The sequence below is a fragment of the Macrobrachium nipponense genome, chromosome 21 (assembly GCF_015104395.2).
Source record: "Macrobrachium nipponense isolate FS-2020 chromosome 21, ASM1510439v2, whole genome shotgun sequence".
Lineage (NCBI taxonomy): Eukaryota > Metazoa > Arthropoda > Malacostraca > Decapoda > Palaemonidae > Macrobrachium > Macrobrachium nipponense.
The window spans coordinates 11,448,629-11,475,229 of record NC_087212.1 but is presented as its reverse complement, the minus strand read 5'-3'; the positions used below and the strand labels follow the sequence as shown (position 1 = coordinate 11,475,229).

General features: G+C 37.5%; 4 protein-coding genes across 8 annotated transcripts in view; 3 read left to right on the top strand and 1 right to left on the bottom strand.

The window, feature by feature from the left end:
* Nucleotides 1-3,667, top strand: part of LOC135197793 (carbohydrate sulfotransferase 11-like) — an 8,976-nt gene extending 5,309 nt beyond the window's left edge. Inside the window, exons 5-6 of the mRNA XM_064224912.1 lie at nucleotides 2,215-2,397; nucleotides 2,761-3,667. Coding sequence (XP_064080982.1) covers nucleotides 2,215-2,397; nucleotides 2,761-2,920 — 343 coding nt within the window. The 3' untranslated portion in view covers nucleotides 2,921-3,667. The remainder of the gene's footprint in view (nucleotides 1-2,214; nucleotides 2,398-2,760) is intronic.
* A 422-nt stretch (nucleotides 3,668-4,089) lies between these two features.
* On the bottom strand, nucleotides 4,090-13,205 carry LOC135197792 (protein phosphatase 1 regulatory subunit 12A-like). 2 transcript variants are annotated; one of them, XM_064224910.1, is made up of 13 exons: nucleotides 13,069-13,205; nucleotides 11,552-11,647; nucleotides 10,634-10,816; nucleotides 9,744-9,848; nucleotides 8,749-8,838; nucleotides 8,126-8,218; nucleotides 7,788-7,862; nucleotides 7,353-7,457; nucleotides 6,965-7,105; nucleotides 6,630-6,728; nucleotides 5,746-6,048; nucleotides 5,004-5,137; nucleotides 4,090-4,405 (listed from the first exon to the last, which is right to left on the bottom strand). In XM_064224910.1, exons 2-13 carry the CDS (start codon nucleotides 11,631-11,633, stop codon nucleotides 4,352-4,354), a joined length of 1,464 nt encoding a protein of 487 aa, XP_064080980.1. In that variant the 5' UTR covers nucleotides 11,634-11,647; nucleotides 13,069-13,205; the 3' UTR covers nucleotides 4,090-4,351. The 2 variants fall into 2 exon arrangements, with proteins under 2 accessions (XP_064080980.1, XP_064080981.1); XM_064224911.1 differs by having other exon boundaries at nucleotides 12,999-13,134.
* Nucleotides 13,206-16,334: 3,129 nt separating this feature from the next.
* LOC135197791 (uncharacterized) lies at nucleotides 16,335-21,623 on the top strand. Its single transcript, XM_064224909.1, has 2 exons — nucleotides 16,335-18,607; nucleotides 19,861-21,623. Exons 1-2 carry the CDS (start codon nucleotides 17,164-17,166, stop codon nucleotides 20,610-20,612), a joined length of 2,196 nt encoding a protein of 731 aa, XP_064080979.1. The 5' UTR covers nucleotides 16,335-17,163; the 3' UTR covers nucleotides 20,613-21,623.
* Nucleotides 21,624-26,452: 4,829 nt separating this feature from the next.
* Nucleotides 26,453-26,601, top strand: part of LOC135197790 (arginine-glutamic acid dipeptide repeats protein-like) — a 168,192-nt gene continuing 168,043 nt past the window's right edge. For 3 of the 4 annotated variants that reach the window (XM_064224907.1, XM_064224908.1, XM_064224902.1), the window contains exon 1: nucleotides 26,453-26,550. The gene's annotated coding sequence lies outside the window, so the exon portion shown is untranslated. The remainder of the gene's footprint in view (nucleotides 26,551-26,601) is intronic. The other variant, XM_064224904.1, reaches the window with a different exon arrangement.

Genomic DNA, 26,601 nt, shown 5'->3' with positions numbered 1-26,601 from the left:
GAGCGAATTAGATATTAAAGGGTATTTGTAGCTTAATGTATGTAAATGAATCACGATGATGTGATAAGAATTCACATATATATATATATATATATATATATATATATATATACTATATATATATATATATATATATATATATACTACAGGAAATGATAGTCAGAAATCCAAGCGCGAGTTTCTTATAAGTATCAGTATCATTTAGCAATGCCATTGTTTTACTTACATAGTCACTTTTATTCATTATTACCACAGCATTAGATTTATCTACTTTTGTCCCTTTCACTGTTTCGTCTTCTTTAATTTTCTTATAAGCCTGGAGAAATCTCACGGGTACATTAGGGGGAGAGGGCTTGCTCATAGCGCCATACAATACCTTTACAAATATTGATATCCTCAGAGCATAGATTTTGATTAAATTTTAGTTAAAATTTGAATGTTGATTTTAATATGGGTAGTTTTGATGTTGTCTCTTTATTTACAAAACTGCCTGTAGATGATTTACTTCTGAAATTTGGAGGTGATGAATTGAGGAACGTCCATGATCTTCCCTTAACTGTAAGCAAACCATTCATTTAGTCTCATAAATTATAGTATCACAGATAGTTAAATTTTGTTTGTTTTAAATGGGGGAATTTTTTTATTTGTACAAAAGTTTGGCATGGCTATGGGTAATCCCTTATCTCCTGTCCTTAGCAATATTTACATGGAATTTTTTGAGACAAAACTCTTACCAAGAATTTTGCCCCAAAAAGTTATATGGTTTAGGTATGTGAATGATATTTTCTGTATTTGGCCAGTTCACGAAAATCTCCAGGAATTCCTTAATAATCTCAATAATTTAGTCCCTTCTATAAAATTTACTGTTGAGGAAGAAAGAAATTGTAATTTGAATTTTCTTGGTGTAACTGTCCATAGAAATTATAGAAATTTTACCTTTTCAGTCTTTCGGAAATCAACTAACATTGCCTCTTTTGTTCATTACTACTCCAATCACCATCAAAATGTTAAATTCTCTGTTTTTTCTGGGATGTTCCTAAGGGCTTTTCGTGTCTGTAGCCCGCAGTTTATTGACGCTGAGATTAAAACTATTTATGATATTGCATTGAAACTTAAATACCCAAGGACTTTTGTAAATGTGGCATGAAAAAGAGCTAGAAAACATTTTATTCAACTAATGACAAACTTGAATTTAGTAAGCATAACATTTTGAAATTACCCTATGATGAAAGGTTTTTAGATATTCCTAGAATTTTAAACCTTTTTAACATAAATGTTGTTTTCAGTAATTTTAACGTCAAGAGTTAAGTAATAAAAAATTCTCCTAAAGATCTTCCAGGCTGCATATATGAAATTCCTTGCAAAAAGTGTGATAAAGTCTATAACGGACAGACCGGTAAGTTTCTTTCACAACGTCTCAAACAGCACCAATATTCTGTAAGAACTGGGCAAATATCGAATGCATTATTCGTACATATGAGAGATTTAGATCATCCTATTAACTGGAGTCAAGCAAGAGCCTTAATCCCATGTAATGACACAGTTAAAAGGAATATCATTGAATCTTGTTTCATCAAGTCAAATAATGGAAATGTTCTAAATTTAAGTCTTGGCTTATTTAAACTTGATGCCTTCATAATGAAAAAAGTTGTAAATAAATATAAGCAACAAAATTTATATAATCAGTTTTTACATGTTTTGAATCGTACGGATAATTTGTAGTTTCTGTTAGGGTTAAATCTATGTTTTGGTTTGTGACCGTGTGATATCCGATAATCCTGGATTATCTTCTTAACTTTTACCCTTTTGACAATTAACCATCTGGTATTTTTGATCTGTTGTTTACCTGATAACTTTCTCTCCAATTGTATTTCATTCGTACCTTGACAATGTCTTAGTAAAGACGAAAGCGCTTGGATTTCTGACTATCATTTTCCTGTAGTATTTGCTTATGTAATGAAGTCACGTGTATCTACTGTGATTTTTTAAGCATATATATATATATATATATATTTATATATATATATATAATATATATATATTTATATATATATATATATCATATATATATATAATATTTTATATGCATAATTTGCTCTTAACCGCCAAACAGCTCCCTAGGAATAAGCAAGACCTTTTGGAAGATTGTGTTTTCCTTGCTGTAATGCCGAGAGAGAGAGAGAGACTTACACCTTTCTCCTTCAATGCTTTCAGGAGCAGCGATGGAAAGTTCCTTGTCAACATGCACTGGCGGCCAGTTTGGCTGACGTGCGCCCCCTGCCAAGTACCTTACGACTACATTGCCAAGATGGAGTCCCTGGACTTGGAGCAAGAGTACATCATCAGGCAAATGGGACTTCAAGATCTACTGTACAACGCCCACACACACTCATCCAAGTAAGTATACAAAGGAATTATGTCGATCTATCAACATTGTAAGATCTACAGTCTAGATTCGCCGTCAGTAGTGGTTCATAGTTTAGTATCTAAGTCAAACAAACAATTATCTAAATGAACACCCTCTCCCCGCCGCCGCCCCTCTTCTCTCTATTTAAATTCCAATGTGGCCTCCACGAGGCCGTATTCACCTTCATCGGGATAGAACGATTTATAAGACTTTAAACGGATACTCTGTCCCCCTCAACGCAGCAGCAATGTTACTACCACCATTGCAATCAGTTCCCACATCAACTCTTCATTTAGGCGGGAAGCACTTGTTTACAAACATATAATCTATTTTGTATTTTCTTCTTTATTCAGCTTCGACTCGTACAACACGACCAGCGAGGCTGTGAAGGACTACTTCCGGCAGGTGCCCCGACGCCTGCTCAGGGATGTCGTCGAACTCTACCAGCCTGACTTCACCCTCTTCGACTACTCTGCCGACCAGTACCTGGAACTGGCTATAAGGGAGGAATAACATTAGAAACACACGCACACGTTGTAGTGTTAGTCGTGCCTTATCGTGAACCATAGCCACATCCATCGGGTCCTTGATGTCTTTGGCACGTTTCTTTAATGATTACGGAAACTTGCATGACAAAGGCTGTTTGGGCCAAGGTTTTGGTCCTGACTGTGAGCCATTATTGTTACCAAAGGACTCTTGCGGTCAGTCCATTGATGCTTACGGGAACTGTATATGCTACTGGTATATGATATTCAGCACTGGTTACCTATCCAACTGTTCACTAAAATGATGTCCTAAAATACGTTGGTCACTTACAGGTGCCTATACTCTGTTTTTTTTTTTTTTTTTTTTTTTTTTTTTTTTCATCTGTCCATCCGCCTGTGGTGTTTTTGTATGGTAACACTGCGTCCCGGGCTTTAAATAGTTACGCTAATTGTAAGTTTTAGGTAAATAAAAGGATATCTGGGTGTACATTTGTAACTGAAAAGTATTTTAATAATTTACTGTATGCGAATTACACCGATAATATTCGAAATAGGATATTATTATAATCGTTGAATGTAAGCTGAATGTAACTATCTAAAGCCTGGGACGCAGTGTTACCATACAAAAACACCACAGGCGGATGGACAGATGAAAAAAAAAACAGTATAGTGATAAGTTAATTCACTTTATTAGATAGAGTGATCACAGTATTCCGATGTAGAATTTGATGTGAGGAGCCTTTTAAGTGAAAAATATGGAAGAGATAAAAGAATGTAAATGAGATTTTGAAATCTTCGCTCTTTTATTGATCCTTATTGTGTAGGATTTTTCTTAATCTAAACATTTCCAGTAACATTACAAATAAAATACCTAAATAGCTCAACACACAGAGATACAAATGCAAAACACACACACACACATATATATATATATATATATATATATATATATATATATATATATATATATATATATATATATATATATATATATATATATACATATATATAATATATATATATATATGATATAAATTTATTATAATATATTAATATATATATATACATATATATTTATACCATTATAAACATACTATTATATATAGATATATATATATATATATAGGGGGATATATATATATATATATATATATATATATATATATATATATATATATATATATTATATATATACATATATTGCACATTAGTGGGTTGGCATGGCCAATAAAATTAAAATGATCAAAGTACTTATTGTTAAGTAACTTCAGACAGCAGCAAGTATAATATGTAGATTCATCCACAAAACTTTTATTGAAATTGTTGAGTATTACAGATCCTTAATACATCCAAGTGTAACTTGTAAAACAATAAGAAAACGTCTGAAATATTAAGCTCCCAGGTCGTTAAAACCGTAAATATGGAGCGAGAGTTGAGTGATGTAGTATATATGCCGTTTTCATGGCTTGATTCCACGTTGCGGGTCTTCTGTACGTGGAGGCTTGTCTACGCACTGAAATGGAACGTAAATAATTATTAGTCATTGTTCAGCATTTAGTTTATTTTTCGTAGTAGCTTTCTTCCCCATATTGGAGCCTTTAGGCTCATAGCGTTGGGCTTTCTTAACTATTAATTTTAGACGTGGAAAGCCAGAGGAAAATGTGTAAACGGATGTCCACTGATAACGAATTAATGTTTGCATATGTGAATGTGTTTCTCTTTTTTACGAAGAAACCGAGACGAGGAAGTTTGCTTGAAACATTTGATAATGATTTATAGTCCATCAGCTTATGTGTCTCTGCCTAGTTGTGAATGTGCGTCGGTATATTAGACATCCATTAAACAAAAATTGCATCCTCAAAATTATATGAAGGATATTCATATGAGGAAACCACAGTTTCGAAGACATCAAAATATATTGTAATGATATAATCAATTGGCCTATACATTAACTGAATATACCATTGAAAAATGGCCCGATATCATTTTCAAGTACAGATGATAAGTTGAAAACAGAAAGATTTTGATACAAACAATACACAATGATGACTTCAAACACTTGTAAGCGTTCTTGTTTGAAACTATAGTGCCGTGTAAGAATAGCTACTCACCACTTTTGGCTGCACTAGAGGTTTGAATTGAAGTGTCGGCCCCTTCCCCTGGATGCAGACACACACTGCCTCGTATCTTACTTTCAGTTTAACCCTCCACTCGCCGCTGCTCCATTCCGATGAGCAGAGATGATCTTCGGGAATAATCGAGATTTTAGTGCACTGAGATCATGCATAATTGGCCTGACAATGAAACATTACTGCAGGAGGTAGCATAAAGGGTCTAATTCCCTGACAATCTGCGAGAATCTAGAATTGAAACTAGGTTGTCTTATTATTATTTATTATTATTATTATTATTATTATATATCTTATTATTATTATATTATTCTTTTATTATTTTATTATTATTATTTATTATTTTATTTTATTATTATTATTATTTATTATTATTTATTATTATTCAAAGATAAACACTGCTCATATGGAATAAGCCCACAGGGGGCACTGACTTGAAATTCAAGCTTCCAAAGTATATGGTGCTCATTAGGAAGTAAGAGAAGGCAAAGGGAAATACGGAAAGAAGAGATCTCACTACAAAGAAAAATTAGATTAACATATTCATAAAGAGATAAAGATCTATCAAAATGAAAGGAGAGCAGAATTGTGGTAGTAATGCATTGCATCTTCGCTTGAACTAGAGAAGTTCCAATTGCACGACATCCTCAGGGGTTAAATTGCTGTTTAATGCTGCAGCAACTGCCACCAAGAACAACAAACAACTCTTCTTAGCTAGACTCACCTGCAAAGGCATCTTCGATTTCCAGGTAAACAGTGTCCTCGAAGAGCTCCTGCAGCACGTAGTCCACGTGGCTATCTGTAGAAGCCACGGCATCCACGAGGTCGCTGATGGTCTTGTTGCTTTCCACAAGGGCCTCGATATCGTCCTCGAGGGCTGCGGCCGCGTCCTCGGTGCTCGAGTGAGTCTTGATCTTCTCGAGCGTGATGTTGGCCACGAGTTGGCGTAGCTTGATCCCTTCCTCCGAACTCAGGCTGTTGTAGACGGCGTGGGGGAGGTCCTCCACCAGGTCGATCACCGTCTTGCCTGTTGGGAATGCAATGTAGAATGAAGGTCAATGGTCAAGCTCCAAGACCTGTGAGGTCATTCTGCGCTGAAGATAATGTTGAAACGATTGTTAGGAGAGGGTGGAAAGTCAAATGGAAAAAAGAGAATAAGAAAGGAGGTCCAGTAAAAGGAATGAGGGGTTGTAGCTGGCGGCCGAAGTGACGCTGCAAAGAACCTTAAGTAGTGCCAACAGTGCACCGCGTGAGGTACGCTGACGGCGCTACTCCCCCTACCGGAACCATCTTGCCTGTGGGTGAGAGTTAAGGAGTTACTCTCATGCCATTCCTTGGCAAGGATATGAGAGGAGGCTAACCTCTGAGTAATCGACCCTGCCTTATGAAAACCAGAGTTGACTGCACTTACAATAAACTGTGGTCTGGCGTCCAAATGGCTGTTGGTCACAATGGTAGTTGCTGGGCTGATTTGAAACATTCATTTAGATTTAAAAGTTTATATTCATATATAAGTCATTTTACTTTTATCCTAAGATAGATAAATTATTGATAATGAGTACTGTTTACCATGAATTACCAAAGAACTCAAGAAAACACCACGCTCACCATCATTGTTCTCAAGCGTCAGGTCTGGGCAGTACTTCAAGAGCTCTCTGACGAACCATATCTGAGGATACTTCACAGCGATATGCAGGGGAGTGTCGCCTGTGAGGATGAATATTACCACAGTAACAGATAACGGCAACAGAAACAATAACAAGCATATTGTAAAGCAATAATTCAGTCAGAAATCCCTGTCACCCAGAAAGATGCAAAAGAGACAATGGAGAGAGAAACCTAGAGTCATTCAAGAACACAAAGTTAAGAGGTCCTTCTGATGGGCAAAATGTGATCTGATTGAAGACCTTGCTTACATAAACCAGAGAGTGAATTGAACTAACCATTAGGGTCTCTTGCAGCCAGGTCACTGCCTAGGTTGTAGAGCACGTCAACCATGGATGTTTTCCCCCACCTTGCTGCCACGTGCATGGCCGTCCAGCCGAATCCATAATCCTCGTTGGTCTCAGGGTCCTTCCAAGGTCCTGTGTGGTGTGGAAGGATTTCTTAAGTGCTACTTTACTTTGGTTTTATCCACCAGGGTGAACCTACGGCCTCTTCATGTTAATGGCAGTAGCGATTGTATCTGCTAAAATGTCAACAAACAGATTCAAACACTGACAAAAACTCTGGTAAACACAATCTCCTCCAACTTCGTTAGTGTTTTGTCGACAGACATTACACTCGCACGTACACACACATAAATAAATATACATTTATCTATACACTTACTTTCGGGGAGGGGTTTGTTGACATCAGATCCATACTGGTGCAACAATCTAGCAATATCTGCGTTCTCGTTCACCGCTGCCCAGTGGATTCCGTCGCCAACGTTAGCTGAAATTGCAAAAAGGCAAAGAAGCATAATATTAAGTAACACAATGCTGGAATTACCATAGTCTTTCACTCAACGCACAGCCTGGACTGACGTTAAATTCTACGATGAACAGGCGAATGTATAGTAAACACCAAACATGACTCCTGACAGATAGAAGAACCACTGACATAAGCTAACCTAACCCTACAACAACTAATGCGGGAAGAAGCCTTTCTCCTATTGTCCCCTTAATTCATGTGAAATAATGCCACTAAATTTGTCACACAAAATACCGTGCCAATATAATTTATTATCTGGTTATTTCCTATTACTAGTAATGGGTACATTACCATCTGCCCCAGCCTCGAGGAGGGCTCTCACCACCTCCAGATGGCCATTCTTGGCGGCTTCTTGAACAGCTTCTCCTGCAGAAGAGGAACACTTTAGAAGACTGCAAAAATAAATGTCCATTTAAAACCGCAGCAATGATAACAAATATAGCAACAATAACTTATTGTCAAACTTTGAAAACAGAAGTAAACAAGAAACTTTGCATAATTATGAAATGAACGAAGAAAATACAGAGAAACGTGGTGACATGAAAGACTGATAAAGGCAACTAAAAAAACTGTGTGGTGAGTCAATCTACATCCTGGACAGTCTTAAAGATGAGGGAAGCCTTCATTACCATCTTCATCCGCGTCAGGGTCTGCTCCTTCCTCGAGCAAGTACTTGACTATTTCCAAATGCCCCATTTGAGATGCCATCTTCAAGTACATGCCTGCCGAGAAGATGAGCATATGAAATTAATCTTGTATGCAATGACCAAATGACTATTATTGCTAAAATTAATTCCTTGGTGTTACTGAATTTCGTGTTCTGGATATTTACTGTTTCAAGATTTTTTCTACTTACACCTAGAAGATTTAGATGAAAAAAAGATAAAATTATTTCTGAAGCAGGTAATCCTCATAGAAGCATGATAGAAAATGCTGCATCAAAAATTGATAAATGAAGGATATGTTGATTAGTTATGACAATCAAGCGTAGCTTACAAAACATTAAATCTAGCAGGTATTATTATAGTCTAAATTGCTGAATATTCAATAACACTTCACTGAACCAAATGATAAACCATAATCATCAGTCGAGAAGTATTACTGATGCAAAACTATTTAAAACGCATAAAACACATACGATTTCAACTGGTAATAATTGGCAAATACCATTTTTCAAAGCAATCAGTTCTATTTGTGATGAATAACACTCACGTTCATTTATACAAGGTTATGATTTAGTACAGTAACTCACCGTCCCCCTCATCAATATCAGGGTCCAGCTGTAGCAAATCCTTGACCACATACAGATGTCCGCGTTCAATTGCCCTCAGCAAGGAGAAACCTGGGGATCAAAATCCACAGATTAAATATGAAGGTATTAGGCTGACAAGAATTTCCTGGGATCGTCAGCCAAGTAAAGCTACTATGCCAGTTTAACAATAAAGATAGTATCTTCCCAAGACTATTCATGACTAGAACGATATACTCTTATTCTACAAATTAAGTTTTTCGACGGCTGTATAACTGAGATATCCCACTTTCCTCCTCTTTTCAAAAACGTCTCCTTTGCCCGACTTTTTCTGTCTCCCCTTAATGAATGTCTGTCTGTTTAATAGAGTTATTTCCCACATTACATATTCTCTCAAGTAATCAGGATGAGGTTGTCAAAAGTGGAGGAAAAGGAGGACATATAAAGCCCTCCTTTCCGTCATTTTTTCTCATATTTAGCTAAACGACAACACTCGCACGGGAACAGAAACTTTACCTCCTTAAAATTGGCTGAAGTCTGACTTGCTCACTCACAGTGTGGGATTTTCATGCTTTCTCTGAACAAAATTCCTGACGTATTTTACCTAACCACTTCTTGAGACCAAGAATGAATTCAGGCCTTTAATTTAAGGAGCACTTTACTTTTCCCACGACTTTAGGAAGGGGCTTTTACTTTCTTTTCTTTGATTGACAGACTTAACTTTCAAGAATTAAACTTGGCACTAGTGGAGAAGCTGGATGTACGTAATTCATAACGTCTCTTAATCATAAACTTGTCACCTGTTTGGTTCTGTGTCGTAGCAGGGTGTTATTTGACAAGGCCTTTCGTAATTACTTTTGGTCTTCTGGGACTTTCTGCTATCATTGGACACACTAAACCTTTCTAACGATCAGTGACAGTGACCTTACTTGCTACACAGGATATTCTTCATTCCATTTAGCGTATGAATTACTTCAAGAACTTTGTAAATGACTTACTGACAGTTGCTACAGTTATCTTGAGAGTGTTCGATGGAGGTCCAACTTTGCCAGTTTGATCGACTGCCGACACTTCAAAGGCATACTCTGTCATCGGCATTAAACCTGAGGAAACGTTACATTAACAATAGGACAATCTTCTAGCACCAGCTAAAAACCGGTTAAAAATAACCAAAAATTGTAAAGCAAAATTCTTAATCATCAAATAGTTCCCTGTACAGGATAGAATATGCTCTCACTTTTACTCTTCGTCCAGTTCCTTTGGTCTATAAGTATCAAGAAGTCTAACTTTAATGTCATCTTAAAATAATTCTCAATTACCTTTAAAAGACAAATGAGAGAGAGAGAGAGAGAGAGAGAGAGAGAGAGAGAGAGAGAGAGAGAATGAGTTTTGTGCTTTAAATAGCATTATATATTTTTACACACTTTGTTAACTGAGGCTATTTTTCTATTTTTTTTTACAACGAATTAAAAACAGTTCTGACGCACTAAAGAGTATTCAGGCTTGCTGAAATTAGTAAATGTATATGTATTACTAAGATTCTCCTATGGCAAAATGCAAAATGGGTGCTGGATCACTCTTCCAACTCAGAGTTTGGCTATCACTGGAAAATACATAATGAAAATACTAGATCAGCCAAAGTATATGAAAAGATAAGGCCTTTTTATTCTACCCGCCAACTGGCACAGGTCATAAGTTTAGACATGCATCGAAAATAAAAGTGTGCATACTCCATTCTGTTTTCTCGCTTTGATTCAGATATTATTTATTTATTTATTGTTTTAGAAGTTTATTCTCTAAAGATTAATATTTTCCCCTTAATTTTGGTACAATTATGAACTGGCAAAATTTAAAATTCGTAACCTCAACAGGCCATCACGCGTCTTACCGAATGCACTGTAAGAATTCGTCGTGACATCCACTGTATCGACGAAGCCATCTTCAAGCTGATTGGGCCAATATTTCAAGGCGTAGTACTTGACGTCCTTTGGCGCCCCGTCCTCGTACTCCCAAAACACGTCAACGGAAGCAAAAGTCACACCGACGACGTGCAAGGTCGGCGGAGGGGGACCTACGAGTGAAGGAAGGTGGTAATGACATATCAGTAATGGAGATCTTCGTTGAGAAATCCATGATTTATTAGCGTAGTGACGTTTCTGGCTTATTTGTGAGATAAATTTGAGACTTAGCTAAGAAATGTATATCTCTCATGTATGAAACAAGTGGGCATGGATTATTGGTTTTTGTTCATACACACATTCCATATCACAGAAATGTTTCGTGGAACACATAACCAAAGTAATATGTGATCGACCATCTTAACACGTCGGTAAAACAAGAAATAACTTTAAGATACGGACCACAACTATCAGCACTTAAGAAAGGTACAAACAATATTTTAAATTAACAAATCCTTAAATAGGAATTGTTGAAACACAAATTACAGAACACAAAGTCTGATTTAACTAAGTTATGTGGTCTAAAGAAGTATTTCTTTCAAAGAAAAGTCTTCGACTTGATGGATAAATTGACGCTGTTTTATAGTAAGACCAGAATTTTATTCCTTGCCTTTTACAATGTCAAGTTCAAGCTTTCAAATTGTATTTCCCTTGCTTTGAATATATATTAAGCAATATATTTTAAAGCTCATTCTAACCTGATATTTATGACCTTAGTGATAATCATTATAAAGAATACTAGGAAACATAATAAATTAAAATGCACTATTTCTAGTTGCTTTGCATGGAAGCTTGTTTAGATTGTTTTTGTTTCATCTTAAAGCTATAGAACTCAAACACTCACTTACCCGTCTCATTAGTTGGGGTTGATAGAACTACCTCAATCCACATCAACAATAGCCAGACCATAGACTGTTTATGCAATGACATAGCTCACGAACTTTCTGAAAATAAAGATCCTTATTTTATCACCTCGGTAAAGCGATGGTAGTTAGGTTCAATCTAGACGTTTGTTAGCTGTACGGGTAAGGAGTATGGACACAGACAGTAACTTTATTCCCCTAGAAATCAGTGCTTAGGGATTTGCAACAGACTCTAGGAGTCTAATGTGTGTATGCGTGTGGGTGTGGGATTGATTAAGAGACAAGGATCTATATCAGTGGTCACGGGACTTCTTTGTTAAATGCCCCTTTTCCTTAGGCCTAGGTGTTTTTCTACTACATCAGGTTCGGGTTATGTCGTTCCAGACTTACGGCACTGTTAACCACAAGTTTTCAGCGCCGTAAGTGGATTTATAGCTCTGTTACCTGCTTTACGGCACTGTAAACCGGACTTACGTAGCGAGTGAAACAGGCCAAACAGGGGCCAAAACCACCCCTTAAACAAGTGAAACAGACCAAACCGGGGCCAAATTGCCAAAACCAAGTGCTGTAACGGTGCTGTAAGTGTTATTTATTCCCATTATAATTATGATGATTTGGGTTAAGGCGATTTTTGGTTTACAGCGCCCTGCCAGGAATGGAACCTCCGCCGCAACCCAGGAACTACCTGTATCGTTAACAAGCAACCGTGGATTGAAAATGTACAGGATTTAGTTTGTGTGTTTTGGATCATATAATAAGTATATTCCACTATCATATTGAATAATGTAATCACTTTAACGCTCTGTGAATCATGATACTACACCGGAAGAATGAAGTAAAGTCACTGCATGCCCCTACTCCGTGCGCACTTTGATGCTGTGTGGTGACTTCTTGCTGTATTTTTACAGTGAGTCAGAATTTGAACTATAACAAAATCACAATAGCAGCTGGTTATCCAACAAATGTCTAGAAAGCTTCAATGTTTATTCTGACACGGAACTGAGAGCCATTAATTAAAAGGAAACTATTTAAAAAATGTCCAACGTTAGTAACCACACTAAACTTAGCTTTAACTACTTAGAAAAAATAAAGAACTCAACAATAACAAGATCTATTAAAGGCGCAAATGGACACAAACTGTATGTAAGCGTACTGTTATCTTTAACAAACAAGACCGGGAGTTGTGTTTTTTTTTTCTTTCTTTCTTTCTTTTAGATCTTTACTAGAATCTGCAGTAATGTTAAGAGCTGATGTAGGGGTTACAGCTTATAGAAAAACATGTTTTTTCGTTTATAATCTACGTAAATTATGGCCAAAATTGAAGTTTTTTCAATAAAGGCTGTTCTGGCAAGAGCTAATCAACATACCACTTCTACAAGAATACTGAAACAATAGAAAACGTAGATTTCCCAACAAAGGTTGTTGGATATACCTAATGTAAGTTGTCCTACTTGTGAATAAAATCTACATGATTCTGAGAACAACTCTCCAGTTCCACTCACAAGCAACGGCAGGGACAAATCCAAAACGAACGCGGGAGCACTGAGGGGCTGCTCTGTTGCAAGTCGTGAGTCAAAATCGCCACTGTCGACCTTCGGTAACCCCGAAGCCATCCGCTAGCGGCCTTATCACCCCCGAGCGTGCAAACGAACTTCCCCAGGATATGGCGGTTATGTTGTTTACTTCAGAGAACTTTACCTGCCAGCAAAGGAGGGCCGAGTGCTGGGTGACGACTCTGTTTTGTATCAAAAGAATCTTGCAACTTACCTGAGCGGTTTGGTGTAACGGAACTGGGTCGTAAAGAGGCGAGAGAATAAAGAGTTCTTCGCTTCCCGGATTAGCAGTCCATCTTACAACGTCTGGAATGTAATACTATACTTGGGAGTTATCATTCGTCTTTCGACGGAACTGATGACCAGTTCGGTAAACGTGAGCTGTGGTGATGGGGATTCAAGGAAAATAAGCCTAACTCTCTTTCTTCTTTTATATATAACTTCATCAAACTGTTCATTTTCATATTAATGAACTCCGGGATATGATTCCAAAAGAAAAAAAAACAAAGAAAAGCGAGTTAATCGTGACGTGTTCATTTCTCGGAAAAGGTTATGAAAGGCCAGAGCAGATTTATTTCTGGGAATTTGGTCTTAAACCTGTTCGTACAGTACCCATGTTTAATAGAGTTTTACCATTTTCATACTATCACAAATGTCGTTGCTGTTACTGTTACTTTAGTCATCATCATTATTATTAATAAAAGTATTATTATCACTAGCAATTTACCCATCCATACTAAAAGCATATTCATCTGGTGCTCCATATAAGTGACTAGCTAGTGATTTTTAAATATCATCTACGATAAATTCGTTACGTAACTATACTCTGTTTTTTTTTTTCATCTGTCCATCCGCCTGTGGTGTTTTTGTATGGTAACACTGCGTCCCGGGCTTTAGATAGTTACGCTAATTGTAAATTTTAGGTAAATAAAAGGATATCTGGGTGTACATTTGTAACTGAAAAGTGTTTTAATAATATACTGTATGCGAATTACACCGTTAATATTCGAAATAGGATATTATTATAATCGTTGAATGTAAGCTGAATGTAACTATCTAAAGCCCGGGACGCAGTGTTACCATACAAAAACATCACAGGCGGATGGACTGATGAAAAAAAAAAAAAAAAAAAAACGTATAAGTCTACGAGCATAACCAGCCCCGTTTCAGAGAATCCCTTCTCACCCCCACCCCCTTCGGAGGGGAGGCTGGGGAGGTAGGATAAAACCCGATTATAAACCATCTTAGGAGTCCCCACTATGACCCTGCCAAGTTTCATGCCCATCGGACCAGCCGTTTGGCCGTGATTGAATGACAGTCATAAGGCCCATTATAGTATAGTAAGATTATATTGCTATGCTGACGACATTGTGACTATCTAGTGCATTACCAGTTCGCAAAGTTTGATTATTCTTTTTCATAATTATATTTTGCATAAGCTGATACAATGTAGAAAGAAAAATCTAATTCTTCAAAATTTCATCTATCTGACAATTGTAACCTCATCTGTTCCCCAGATTCAAAACCCAACGCGCTTACTCGGGGAGTAAGCCTACAAACTACTTTGTGGCTTACTCGGGTAGAAAGCCTACAAACTGTTTTTCGTCCTCTTCTTCTTTCTGTTGTTCTTGTTGGGGCGGTAGAAAAGCCCCATGGATAAGCCTAAAAAGGCATGAAAAGGGTGTTTTGCGTCGAGTTAAAGATACGGGGATTTTAGGATAGAATATTTATGATTTATTTATAAGAATGAAAATGCAAATATATATAGGAAGAATCATCATAGTGAAAACATCTTTAATGTATTTCTAAGTATTGGCCTGGACTAACGTTAGAATGTAATTCTGCCTGGTTCATTCAGATAAACAAAAAATATAAACATTCAATTACCTCTCGTTTTGTTTACAAATTCGGCTTCTAAAAATGAAGTATATCTTGCTTTGCTTGCAAATTCAGCTTGTGACAAAAAATCATGATGCTCTGTTTTGCTTATAAACAAAAGTATAGTTTAAAACGACCTCAAGAATTAATTGCTGTGTTTCGAAGTCGTTGACCTTGCCTGTTGCCACGCCAGTTTTTAACATTGAATAAAAAAGATAAACTAGTTTTTTCACAACCTGAAATAATAATAAAAAAAATATTATTATTTTGTTTATTCTGCTTGTAACCCGAGGACATAAAATCAATTATCGCTTACGGGCTTATCAAGAATGTCTATTGGTTTTGTTGACGGTAGGTTTAGACAAAATCATCCTTATCGAGCAAGTACGCAGCGTAAACATGGTAACCATAGTGATCATTGATGTATCTGAAAGTAAATGTCTATTGTATTTTCATTATAACTAAATGAACGGGCCAGTAATGGAATGGTAGTCTCAAGACCTTGGTTGTATAGGTGTCATCAGTATCAAGAGAACCCAGTTACAGAAGTCAAGATGGGTACCATCTCTCGTTATCGGTTTTTGTACGTTATGTTATCTTTGAGTAAGTATCTCATATATATATATATATATATATATATATATATATATATATATATATATATAATGCATTTAATCAGGGACTTAACCATTACAATACTAACTGTTGGAATGGTTTCTTGTCTTCTTATAATTATGAGGTAATAGTTTTAATTATTCTTAGCTTTTGCAACTGGTAGTTTCTGAATCTTTTGTTTTCTAGAAAAGAATTAATTGAAATCGTGAATAAAATACATGTTAAATACTGCCATTTAATATTATTTGCCTAATTATATATATATATATATTATATATATATATATATATATATATATATATATATATATATATAAAAATATATATCATATATCTATATATTATATAGTATATATATATATAGATATATAATATATATAAATATATCAAAAAATATAAAAAAAAGTAGCTCCTCACGGAAATATATTTTCCAGTATTAGAAGCGACAAACGGTCAAGTTTACGAGATGCAACCAGAGGGGAAAGCGTCCACAGAGAATTACATCCTCCTCAACATGACGTCTGCCGTACAGGAGGTGCTGAGGTCGGCCAGGCTGGACGATACAAAATACGACGCTTCGCTGACGACGGAGGAAGGAGATATGGTTCCTGAAATTGCTGAGCACGAAAACATATCTCTGGAGCTTGTAGGTGGCGTCGTGACGGGCTTTTTAAAGGAGTTAACTCTCTGCGTTGATTTCAAGATCAAGGCCTTCACTATTTTGCCTGCAGTCCTCAGCTACACCACAGAAAGGTTTCCCATGATGCTGAAATTATGTGAGTTTATTTAGCGCTCGCCGATTTCTTCGTCGTGTTCTGGAATATTTAGTTATTATACTTATGAAATGACGTCGGAATTAAGGTGTATGTTCAGAAGACAAATAATAGTGAAAATATATATTCATCATATTTCACCCCCATGAATGTTCATTTTCTTGAAGCATTTGCGCTATGGACTATCAAGCCAGTCGGTTCCTAATTCTGCAGTCCAACATGATTTTCTCTCAAAAAATCGTTAGTTTACTGAAAGGTAATAAGTAGAAAAACAGAATCTCTTTTGTAATCGGGAATGTTCAATATTTTGTGAAATTTCTCTTCCTGGTAGGCATAATGCCTAATGGTCTATGGATTACGTACTCTAGTTCGGACCCGCTTCACTTCAAAAATGTTGTCTTTTATCCTATGACGTGGTATCATCTATGTTTGGTGGTTCACAAAGCAGGGACCATGGACGTTTACCTCCAAGACGACTTGCTGGATCAACGGTACTGTACATCTTTTGGGTTTCACTTTGAATTAATTTTTTATTTTTATTGTATGTCTCGTTTACTTGTAAATTAGTTGTTGCTATGTTTTTACATTAGAGCAACTGCAGACCATTTTCAGGATGTGAAAATCTGAATTCCATTTAATTCCTCTGCATTGGTGCAATTTTGATATATAACAGGGCATGACGATTTCGGAAAATACATAAATTTATAGGGTGAACGTCACGTTTTAACTTATTGTTTGGAAATTAGTGAAAGTCTTTTGTTACGTGCTGGTGCATTGAAATGTCAATTTTTATTTATTTTATTTTGTTTTATTTATTTATTTTTTACAGGGTAATGAACTCAGAATCCAAATTCTGGCTAGATGGTATTCTGGTTTTGGGGCAAGATCAAGATTCAGTTGGAGGCAACTTCCCCATCGGGCAGATGTTCAGGGGCCGAATATCACAGGTTTCCCTCTGGTCTCGCCCACTCGCCAGGGAGGAATTGCTGGAGTGGACAAAATGCGGCAGTACAGTTCCTCCTGGGAACATCTTGTCGTGGTCCTCATCCCCTTGGGTAATATACGGTGATGTAAGAGAAGTTGCAGAAATCTACTGCGATGACCCTGACAGCCCTGTGTTTCTATTCCAGTCTCCCATGGTTTTTGAAGATGTCTTGAAACAGCTAGAGGTATATGGGATGTCACTGGCAGCTCCTCAAACTCCGCAGTCGTTATCAGACTTAGCTGCAGTGCTGGCTAAAGCTGGTTCTCAATGTGCCAAGGCTATTGTATCGTTCAGATTTGCCTGGATAGCTGATAGTCTCAATTCTACTAATATTACAAGGAGAGACTACCCAAGCAATGGCTTCGCCAGCAGTATGTGTGCCAACCAATCCTTTGGCATCTACCCTGAGATGCCAGTGTTACTGACTACTCTGGGGGGAGTTTTCAAACCACTCGCGTGTGATTCTTCGTGCTTTTTTGGTGAGTATCCTGACTTGAGATCAACATTTTACCTTCGTGGCTTGTGCAAGAATGGAATGTCCCCAAAACACCGTTTGGCCCCTGAATTCGTCTTCTCGGGAAATCCAGATGGCGATTCTTTCCTAGTAGGGTTAACTGGCATGAGTATACAGATGGTAGAGGAGTCAAAATGGATCCTGTTTGACAGCGATGAGAACAGTACGATCGCCAGTACGTACAGTACCCTCGCGCCAGTGGGACGAATGGAGTGGGAAACCAAGAAGGATAACATATTTCTCTGTGATGACTCGGGTATGCTGGTCCTGAGTAAATGTGCTAAAGAAGACGATTTCACATGCGATAATGGGTCTTGCATCAGCATAGCATCCCGCTGCAACATGATACCAGAATGCAGTGACTGGAGTGACGAGAAAAACTGTACCCGCATCCAGCTGCCTCCTGCTTACATGAGCGAAATACCGCCAAAACTCCCCATGACTTTCAGAGTTGTTGTGGACATTGATCACGTGGAAGTGAACCTTCTTAAAATGACCATCTCTTTGGAGATGAGCATCGAATTTATCTGGTACGAGGAGCGCATAGCCTTCAAAAACCTTCAGGCTGACCCAGCGGCTAACCAGATCTTGAGACATCCAGGTAAAGAGTGGCCTATATGGGTACCGGAGATCTCTCTCTCCCCAGTTACCAGCTATGGGAACATTGACCATCAACCCTCACTGGTGATTCGGAAGACAAACAAAGGAAAGAGGAACGGAGATGGTAGGTAACTGCATCATTAGTGACCTGTTGGCATTCTGAGATAACTCATTTTTAAAAAGATGAAAAATAAATAATTTAACCTCAATTTTTCTCACCTCTGGAAAACATAATTCATAGCACACTAAGACGAATCCTGATATTGCAGCATGTTTTTCATTTTAATGACATGCTTCTTAAGGAGTTAACAAAAGACGTTATTATCATTTTTCGAAATACAGACACAAAACTCCTTTTCATTTACCAAAGTTAATGTAGCGAAAATAATTACTAGGAAGTGTTGAGAAATTCCTGACTGTCCAGTTCCCTTGGACTAGTTGAGTTTGAAGGAAATAAATCCCAAATTACTGGCCATTGGCATCATCACCATAGCCTTCATCGCCAGCAGATGCACAAGACCTCTGGGAAATTCCGCCACTCATGTCAATCCTGTGTTTTCACTTCTACAAATCTCCACTCATTCCCAGCTTTTCCCGTCTATAATTCTCATCTAAGTAGGCCTATGTCTGTCAACTTTTCTCCCGGGATTGGTTGAAGGACATGCCCAGGCCATCTCCATCTCTCCTTCATCCTTATCTCATCTACACATGAAACTTCCATGATCTCTTTTGTGGTATCATTTCTCAATCTGCCCTGCCATTTGTCAGACTAATGTAAAATCTTATTTTGAAACCAGTTTATTTCTAAACTTTCTTCAGCCTGCCCATTTTTGGTTTTGATATTCATAAGCTTTCATTAAATCCAAAGTCCTAAATATGAGAAGGACTCAACTTCATTAATATTTTCTCCATTTAGTGTTATTTCATCTCTTTGTGATTACCTTGTTTAAGTGTAGTGTTTGGCAGCATCTTTTAAGTCTAAGTTTCTATTGTTAATCCAATATAAGCTGATCTTCCATCAGCAGTCACTTTTTTTTTATTAAGAAATCAATGAGAATGGGGAAAAAAATTGGGGTGACATAACGTTCCCATTTCTGGTAATATTTGGCCCTTGCACGTTCGTCGGGTTTGTACAGTCAGGAAGATCTTAAATGCTATATATACTCATTAGCTTTGAGGAGTTCCTCAGTTTGTAGTTTAGGTCTTTCATAGAAACAAATAAAAAAATTTAATTGTAAGTTTTTTTAAATTTTGATAATTACCTTCAAGCCTTGCTTGGAGTTGTGTTAGATGTCAAAACCTTATGTAAGGTTCGGAGTCACACTGAAAGGTAGCCGGCTCATTTCATTAAATCAAGTGCTTTCCTGACCTTTTCAGATATCATACATAAAGGGAGTGAATCTCCAATCATCTATAAAATAACACAACATCCGACCATTCGTTGTCCTTTCTGCCTCAAGCGTTATCCTCACGACGAACAATTTTGTCGCTTCAAAATCATGATCGTTAATGTCCCCATGAGCAGCCTCGACGTTAGTAACGTAAGAATGAATTTCTTTGGGAATAGCCAACTGCAAGAGTACCTGGTGAAAAACTGGAGCATAGGCAGTTCGGATCACACGGTAGAAATTAGTTTCCACCTTCATCGACGAATAGACCACGAACTTCTTGCCACATATTTCCCGACAAATCTTCTCATTCTGATTGCTTACGGAACTTTGTTCATCGGCTCAGACAATTTCAGCGATAGGGGAGCCATGAGTCTCACCACAATGCTGGTACTTATATCCCTCTACACAGAGTCCTTGTCCAGCCTCCCCACAACGTCCTATAACAAGGAAATCGACAAGTGGTATTTATTCGCCATCAACTACGTATCCCTCATCATTGCTGTGCACTTGGTCACCAGCAAAGTAGCAGTAGAACCGAAGACAATCACCGTAAAACCGCTTCCCAATAGTTCCTGGTCTACCTATAAGGAAAAGACCAGTGGCATGGCTAAGTACCTCAGACCGGAAAAGATTCTCAAAGGGGCCAGGATTCTGTTTGGACTTGCAATTCCGACATTTCTTACTTATTACTATTTTAAACAAGTGAGTGAGCATCATGACCCTTGCAGTTCTGATTAAAAATTACCAGGCGGTATTATTCAGTCGTGGGCGTTGTACACAAAACATTTAGGGTGTAAGTAGTGAAACAAAACTTGTTAGAAAAATATTTAAAGTACGAATGTTGTCAAAGTTATCATATCCTCCAATATCTCATTTAAACAACCGATACAAGCAAGCAAAACTACTCCGTGGTCTCAAACACCCGCAACTAATCCGGTTTAAAAAAGTTCGTAACTTTCACTGACAGTTTTTCACCAATGATGTGACGCACGACTTGCACACTCGTAACGTACCAGACAAACTGCCCAGATACCATCGACAATGGAAGCCTCTGGAAAGTCTTGGCGCCAACGTTTAGTACAGCTATAGTTCAGCCAATTCCTTTTCTGTCTGTTCACTGTATCAGGAACAAAACATGCCCACCAAAGCGATTGTAACACTGAGTACGGTCCAGGAATTGATTGTAACATCGGGTAGGGTCCAGGAATTGATGGAACGAGCAACGAAGTGTCCTCCTGTAACTCGGGCCTAAAGAAAACTATGTGTGTGTGTGTGTGTGTGTGTGCGTATATATGGACAGCAATCGCCTGTTCTATCAAGAAATACCGAATCCATTATTATATTTTTTCTCAATTTTTTTTTTTTTTATTTCTGTAAGGGATTTTTTTTTATTTTTCCCATTTTTTTATTTCTCATGTTATCTATATTGCCAATATTATCATTTCATTTTATCATTTTTTGTCATGGGGCAAGGGCGCGGGGGGAGTGAAGGGCGCTGGGTCGGGATGCCACCCCCTCCCTGGATCCGTTAGTGATGAAACCTGAAAAGAATTGACGATGTGTCTACATGACTTCTGATGGAAGATTCGTCTCAGACTAATAAAGCGTTACACCAGCGTTCGCAAACAGCCAGCCTATGAATTTTAGACCATGTGATCGATTTGAATAACCCCAAAGTTGACAGCGTAGCTAAACTATACTAAGCGGAAGATGCTATTATGAAGAAACGAGTTTACTAAGGAGAGAAAGAGAGAGAGGATAATATTCAATTATTATATATTAAAAAAACCAATGTTTCGAACGAAATATTTGAATAAAATTATAATAAATACAAAAAAGTTGAAATATAGCTAGCTTATTAACACTGTACCATATGTATACTGGTAATAACTCATTAAAGTCATTCAAAATTACTAATATTTTAAGTTACCTACACAATGAGGTTACTGCTGAAAAGTGGAATTTCTTCTATAGCAGTTTTGTTTGTTTGTATGTATGGAGTTTTTACGTTGCATGGAACCAGTGGTTGTGGTTATTCAGCAACGGGGTAACGGTTTTACGTGACTTCCGAACCACGTCAAGAGTGAACGTCAAAGCCGTTTTGTGCCAGGCATTTAGATGTGTGTACTAGTCACGGCGTTATGAAACCAAAAGCTTAATATACGAGGTGACCTGGATCAGACCGGAATAGACGGGAATATAGCAGATTCAGTTGAAGGCAGATTGAACCACAGAAATTAGACGTCCCATCTCTAACTGATCAGCTTTTGAGATGAAATTAACTAACGTCGTCAAGACAGGAAGAGACTCATAAGCATACACTTTTATATCCCCTAATGGACATTAGTACAGTTTTATTGAAAATGGTCATGAACACGTTCACTAAAAGAGCAATTGCTAAGTATGTTGAAATAAGAGCTGAAATATCTACTTTGTTATTTGTATACCTATCCAGTCATATTAGAACACAAATATCTGCATCTCTTTACGAGCGTATGTCATATTATGAACCCCTTTTTGGGTGATGGTGCAGGCTTTTAGTGCGCACCTCGACGTACACAGTGATGACAAAAATACTCAGTAGGTAATGGTCAACGGAAACAAACGCCAGAGAAAACTCAACAATATTTATTAAATAAAAGAGCACTTAAATCAACCTTGTTGACCAAAGGACATATACAAGTCCTTTAAAATCCCGTGGGATTTCCTAGCATCTAAATAATCTAAGCCCTAAGACAGAAATAATGTTAAGGAGAAACATCAATACGAATAATCAAAAATGTACCAAACACTAGCTGGCCAGACCAAAACCAAAATGAATATATATCCTATTACTATAAGAGGAGGAAAGAAGGTAAAGAACAACAGTAAGGAAAAACACTTAATCTCCTACCTATACATTACAAACTAAAACAAATTATTAAATATCAAAGCCCAGTAAAGCATAATGACCCATAGGGTCTGAGTACCACAAATTTATATATATAAAAATTTACATAAGAAAAACAAAATGCAAACCTCCTCACACCAAAAAGCGGAAACCGTGATTCAAAATAATTTAAATCTCCTTAGGACTCTGCAGACGGGGGAGGACGCAAACTCAGGTAAACACAGGTGAGTGGGAGTTGGAAGCAATCCTGCCCAACAACACAAGGACAAACTCCTACCTGGTATATGCCTCCCTACTCGACACCTCACGAGCCAATTCGCTCCCAAAAGCAGCTAAAAGGGCGTCCAAACGGAATGGCAGTAGCACGGCAAAAATCTCCAGTGGGTACCGGGACAAGGCTACGGCACCACAGACCTTAGGAAAAATTTCCCACTAAGGCCTTACAGTAGTAAAGTCGCAAGTGACTAACAACTGCGATCCACGTGCGGGCGGGCAACTCCACGTCGCAGGTGACAGAAGAGTACCTGCGAAGGACAGTGCCAATTCCGTCAAAGCAAAGATGATCCTCCAAGGCGCCAGCTGCAGTCTCAAGGGGAAGCAAAGTACGGCCCTAACTAACTCGGGCAGAGCGCTGACCTCCAAACATCAGCCTCACCCCAAAGGCGTTCTTCAATACTCGAAAAATAAACAAAAGACAATAATCGTTAGTACGATAGTTAACAACAAATAAACAAGCGGGGAGGAGGCGCGAAACTATCACCAAACACTTCACTTGACACCTAAGATATACATAACAAAATCCTTAATGTTGATATCCTTAAAATTAGGACAAGGCTGATTCAAATGTATTTTAATAAAATAATTTACGTTAACCTGATACATATGTATCCAATGCACGACACCTGAATGAGGGGTGAGATGTTGTAAACAATATAAAATTGATTAAAGTTTGTGAATAGGTTATGTTTACAAAGGTCACCACGCAAAAAAGAAAAACTCATCAGGCTTCTACATCTTTTGCACGAGTTTGCGGCCAAAACAAACGAATGAATCAAATTACGATCACTTCCTCTTCCACCAAACATGACAAGGTCAAGAATGCGCCTCTCTCTCTCTCTCTCTCTCTCTCTCTCTCTCTCTCTCTCTCTCCTCTCTCTCTCTCTCTCCGAAACTTCCCTTTCTATAGATGATAATTTACCCACCCATTAGGTGACACATCAAAAGACCTTATGAAGCTCCCTGAATTGTTTTCACGTGCCATTCATATCCTCTTAAAGATTTGGGAGTATCGTTAGGTGTGTATTCCCCTGCAATCATATAGTATATTACTGTTCATGCACGATCTTCGTTTGGTCAATGTGGCGAGAAATTTTAAAAGAATCGTGGAAGTATTCAACAGCATTAATCTCTTCTTACACCTACACAGGAGGCTCATTAACAACTTATCGAACCCTCTACTCACACTGGGCTAGAGAGAGCGCAAAAATACACACTTAGTTGGTTGCTCATAGTCCATAGTTTCACATCAGGCACAATGCCAGTTGAACTTGAACCAGCCAACCTGAACAGAAAAATCTCCATCATTCAGCAGCTGAATGTTCTAGCCTAACCCTCCTCGAGCCTTTGCCTGACTAGTCTGAATTTCACACGTTCCTCTCTGATCGTCAGTTTCAACACTACTCCATATCTTGTTTCGTATCTAATCACCGATGTTACGGAATACTTATTTTCATACACTCATACTAATGTATGATCAAGTGCATAGACGTGTAAATTGTTTTCTTAACTTTCCCTATTACTCTTTCATCTGACTGTGTTATGTTTCTAACAGTCCGATTAAAAGACTCGCGGTTTCACTCTATAATGGATAGCTTATTTATTATTGTACTCCCTATTCACTTCAATTTTCTATTAATTTACATATGCGATAGAGAATGGGACGCCCGTTTTTCTTCTTACAGGGAGACTATTGCTGTCTGTTTTGACCAAAAAAGATGGAGTTTCTTTGTTATTCGTTTTTCATTTATAAGTCTTTTAGCTGAATTTCTGGTATAATTTTACCATAGAGGCATAATCGTATTATCTTAAATAATTTTTTTCTCACTTAAAATTTTGGTATGAACTTAAATACTATTTTTAATACCCCACGACGGTAGTGAATTTATTTAACCCGAATCGCCTTTGTCGTGTAAATAATACTAAGATCGGATGCACAAGGAATACAAGTATAAAGAGTAGAAGAAAAAATATGAGAAAAAGAGGTAGGGATATATTTATTTCCCTGTTCAGGATAACTGATATGTAGCCATAGTCTTATCTAAAAAAAAAAAAAAAAAAAAAAACAAAAAAAAAAAAAAAAAATAAAAAAAATTTTTTTTTTTTTTCCCCCCCCCCACCCTATAGTAGGGCAGCTCACAGTGCCGCGCACGAATCGCAAATATTTGGTTTAATTCGAACCCGACAGAAAAATCTTTCAAAACACAAATTACCAGAGAGCTAAAATCACATGAGAGAGAGAGAGAGAGAGAGAGAGAGAGAGAGAGAGAGAGAGAGAGAGAGAGAGAGAGAGAGCCTTTAAATTTCTTCCTTTTAAACGAATTTGCATTAAAAGAAATTAATTCAGGTCAGAGAACATTTACATTTTTGTCACCAAAAATTTTCATATATTAATTCACTTCAGCTTAGCAGTTTTTAAATATATTTTATTAGCTTGGATGGCTTCAAATATCAATAGGACTAAAATGCCTGTGACATATTTCATAATTTGGTTAAAATATATTCTCTCAACTTTTTTTTATTCGTTCACGCATTTATCTGCATGGCATTATTAAACATGAGTTTTCTAAGTTAAATTCATAGCAATGTAAATGTCAGTCATTTGAATGATTATTATGAATAAATAATTAGAGTCCCTTCAGCTCAACCCCGTAGTATTTACCCGTGATTACTTTCGAAGTCTCACTTTATGAATACTGTACCATTATCCCTCCTAAAACGATCTCTGCAGTGCAAATTACCGATATGGCTGGTCACAGGTTATTACAATTCTTAGCAAACTTACACGAGAAGGTTCCCTCATAATTGATACTTCTCAAAGGTTCAAGTGAGAGTTAAGGTAAACGAAAGAATTACTATTGATTGGGGCTGCACGCAAAACTCTCTTTGTGGTTGTGAGGGTTGGAGTTTACGGGTGGGGAGGGGGAAATGGGGGACGAGCGACGGGCAATAATGACCCTTAGTGACGTCGCACCATTCAGCCTGCCTTTAAAAATGTTCGGGCTAGTCTTGAGAGAGTGAAGCCATGATCGCGCTTCAGGTATTCGGACTATCATGTGAATAATATGGTCTTTTGATTAACATTTATCTTACAATATGTGGAACTGAGTTTATTTTCCCCGAATCGATATTCTCTTAGTTAATATCACTCGTCCAGCATATGAATTAGAGGATTAAATAGAATGTTACGGCCCATTAAATTCCCAAAGATGCTCGGCGAATTTCGTGTAGCGTGGGCCTGCCAGACGTACGCAATACTCCAACAATTTTACTCGCAAATGAACAAAATTGTTAAGTAATGTCGGCCGATTGCCATACCGTTACTTATAATAACAGCTCATCTTCTTAAAATAACGAGAGCGTTAGTATAGAAGATATAAAACTTTTTCCCCTTAGTTTCGGCAACGCCTTGGGTGTAATAGCTTGGTGTGTCGTTGTATGTGTGGTGCCTTGTGTTGAAATTATCAACTAATCAAGACGTATTTTTAGATAATTATATAGGTTTACGAGGTAAGAATCGAAGCTCACATAAAGGAGTGGAAGTGTAAGACCTCAAGTGAT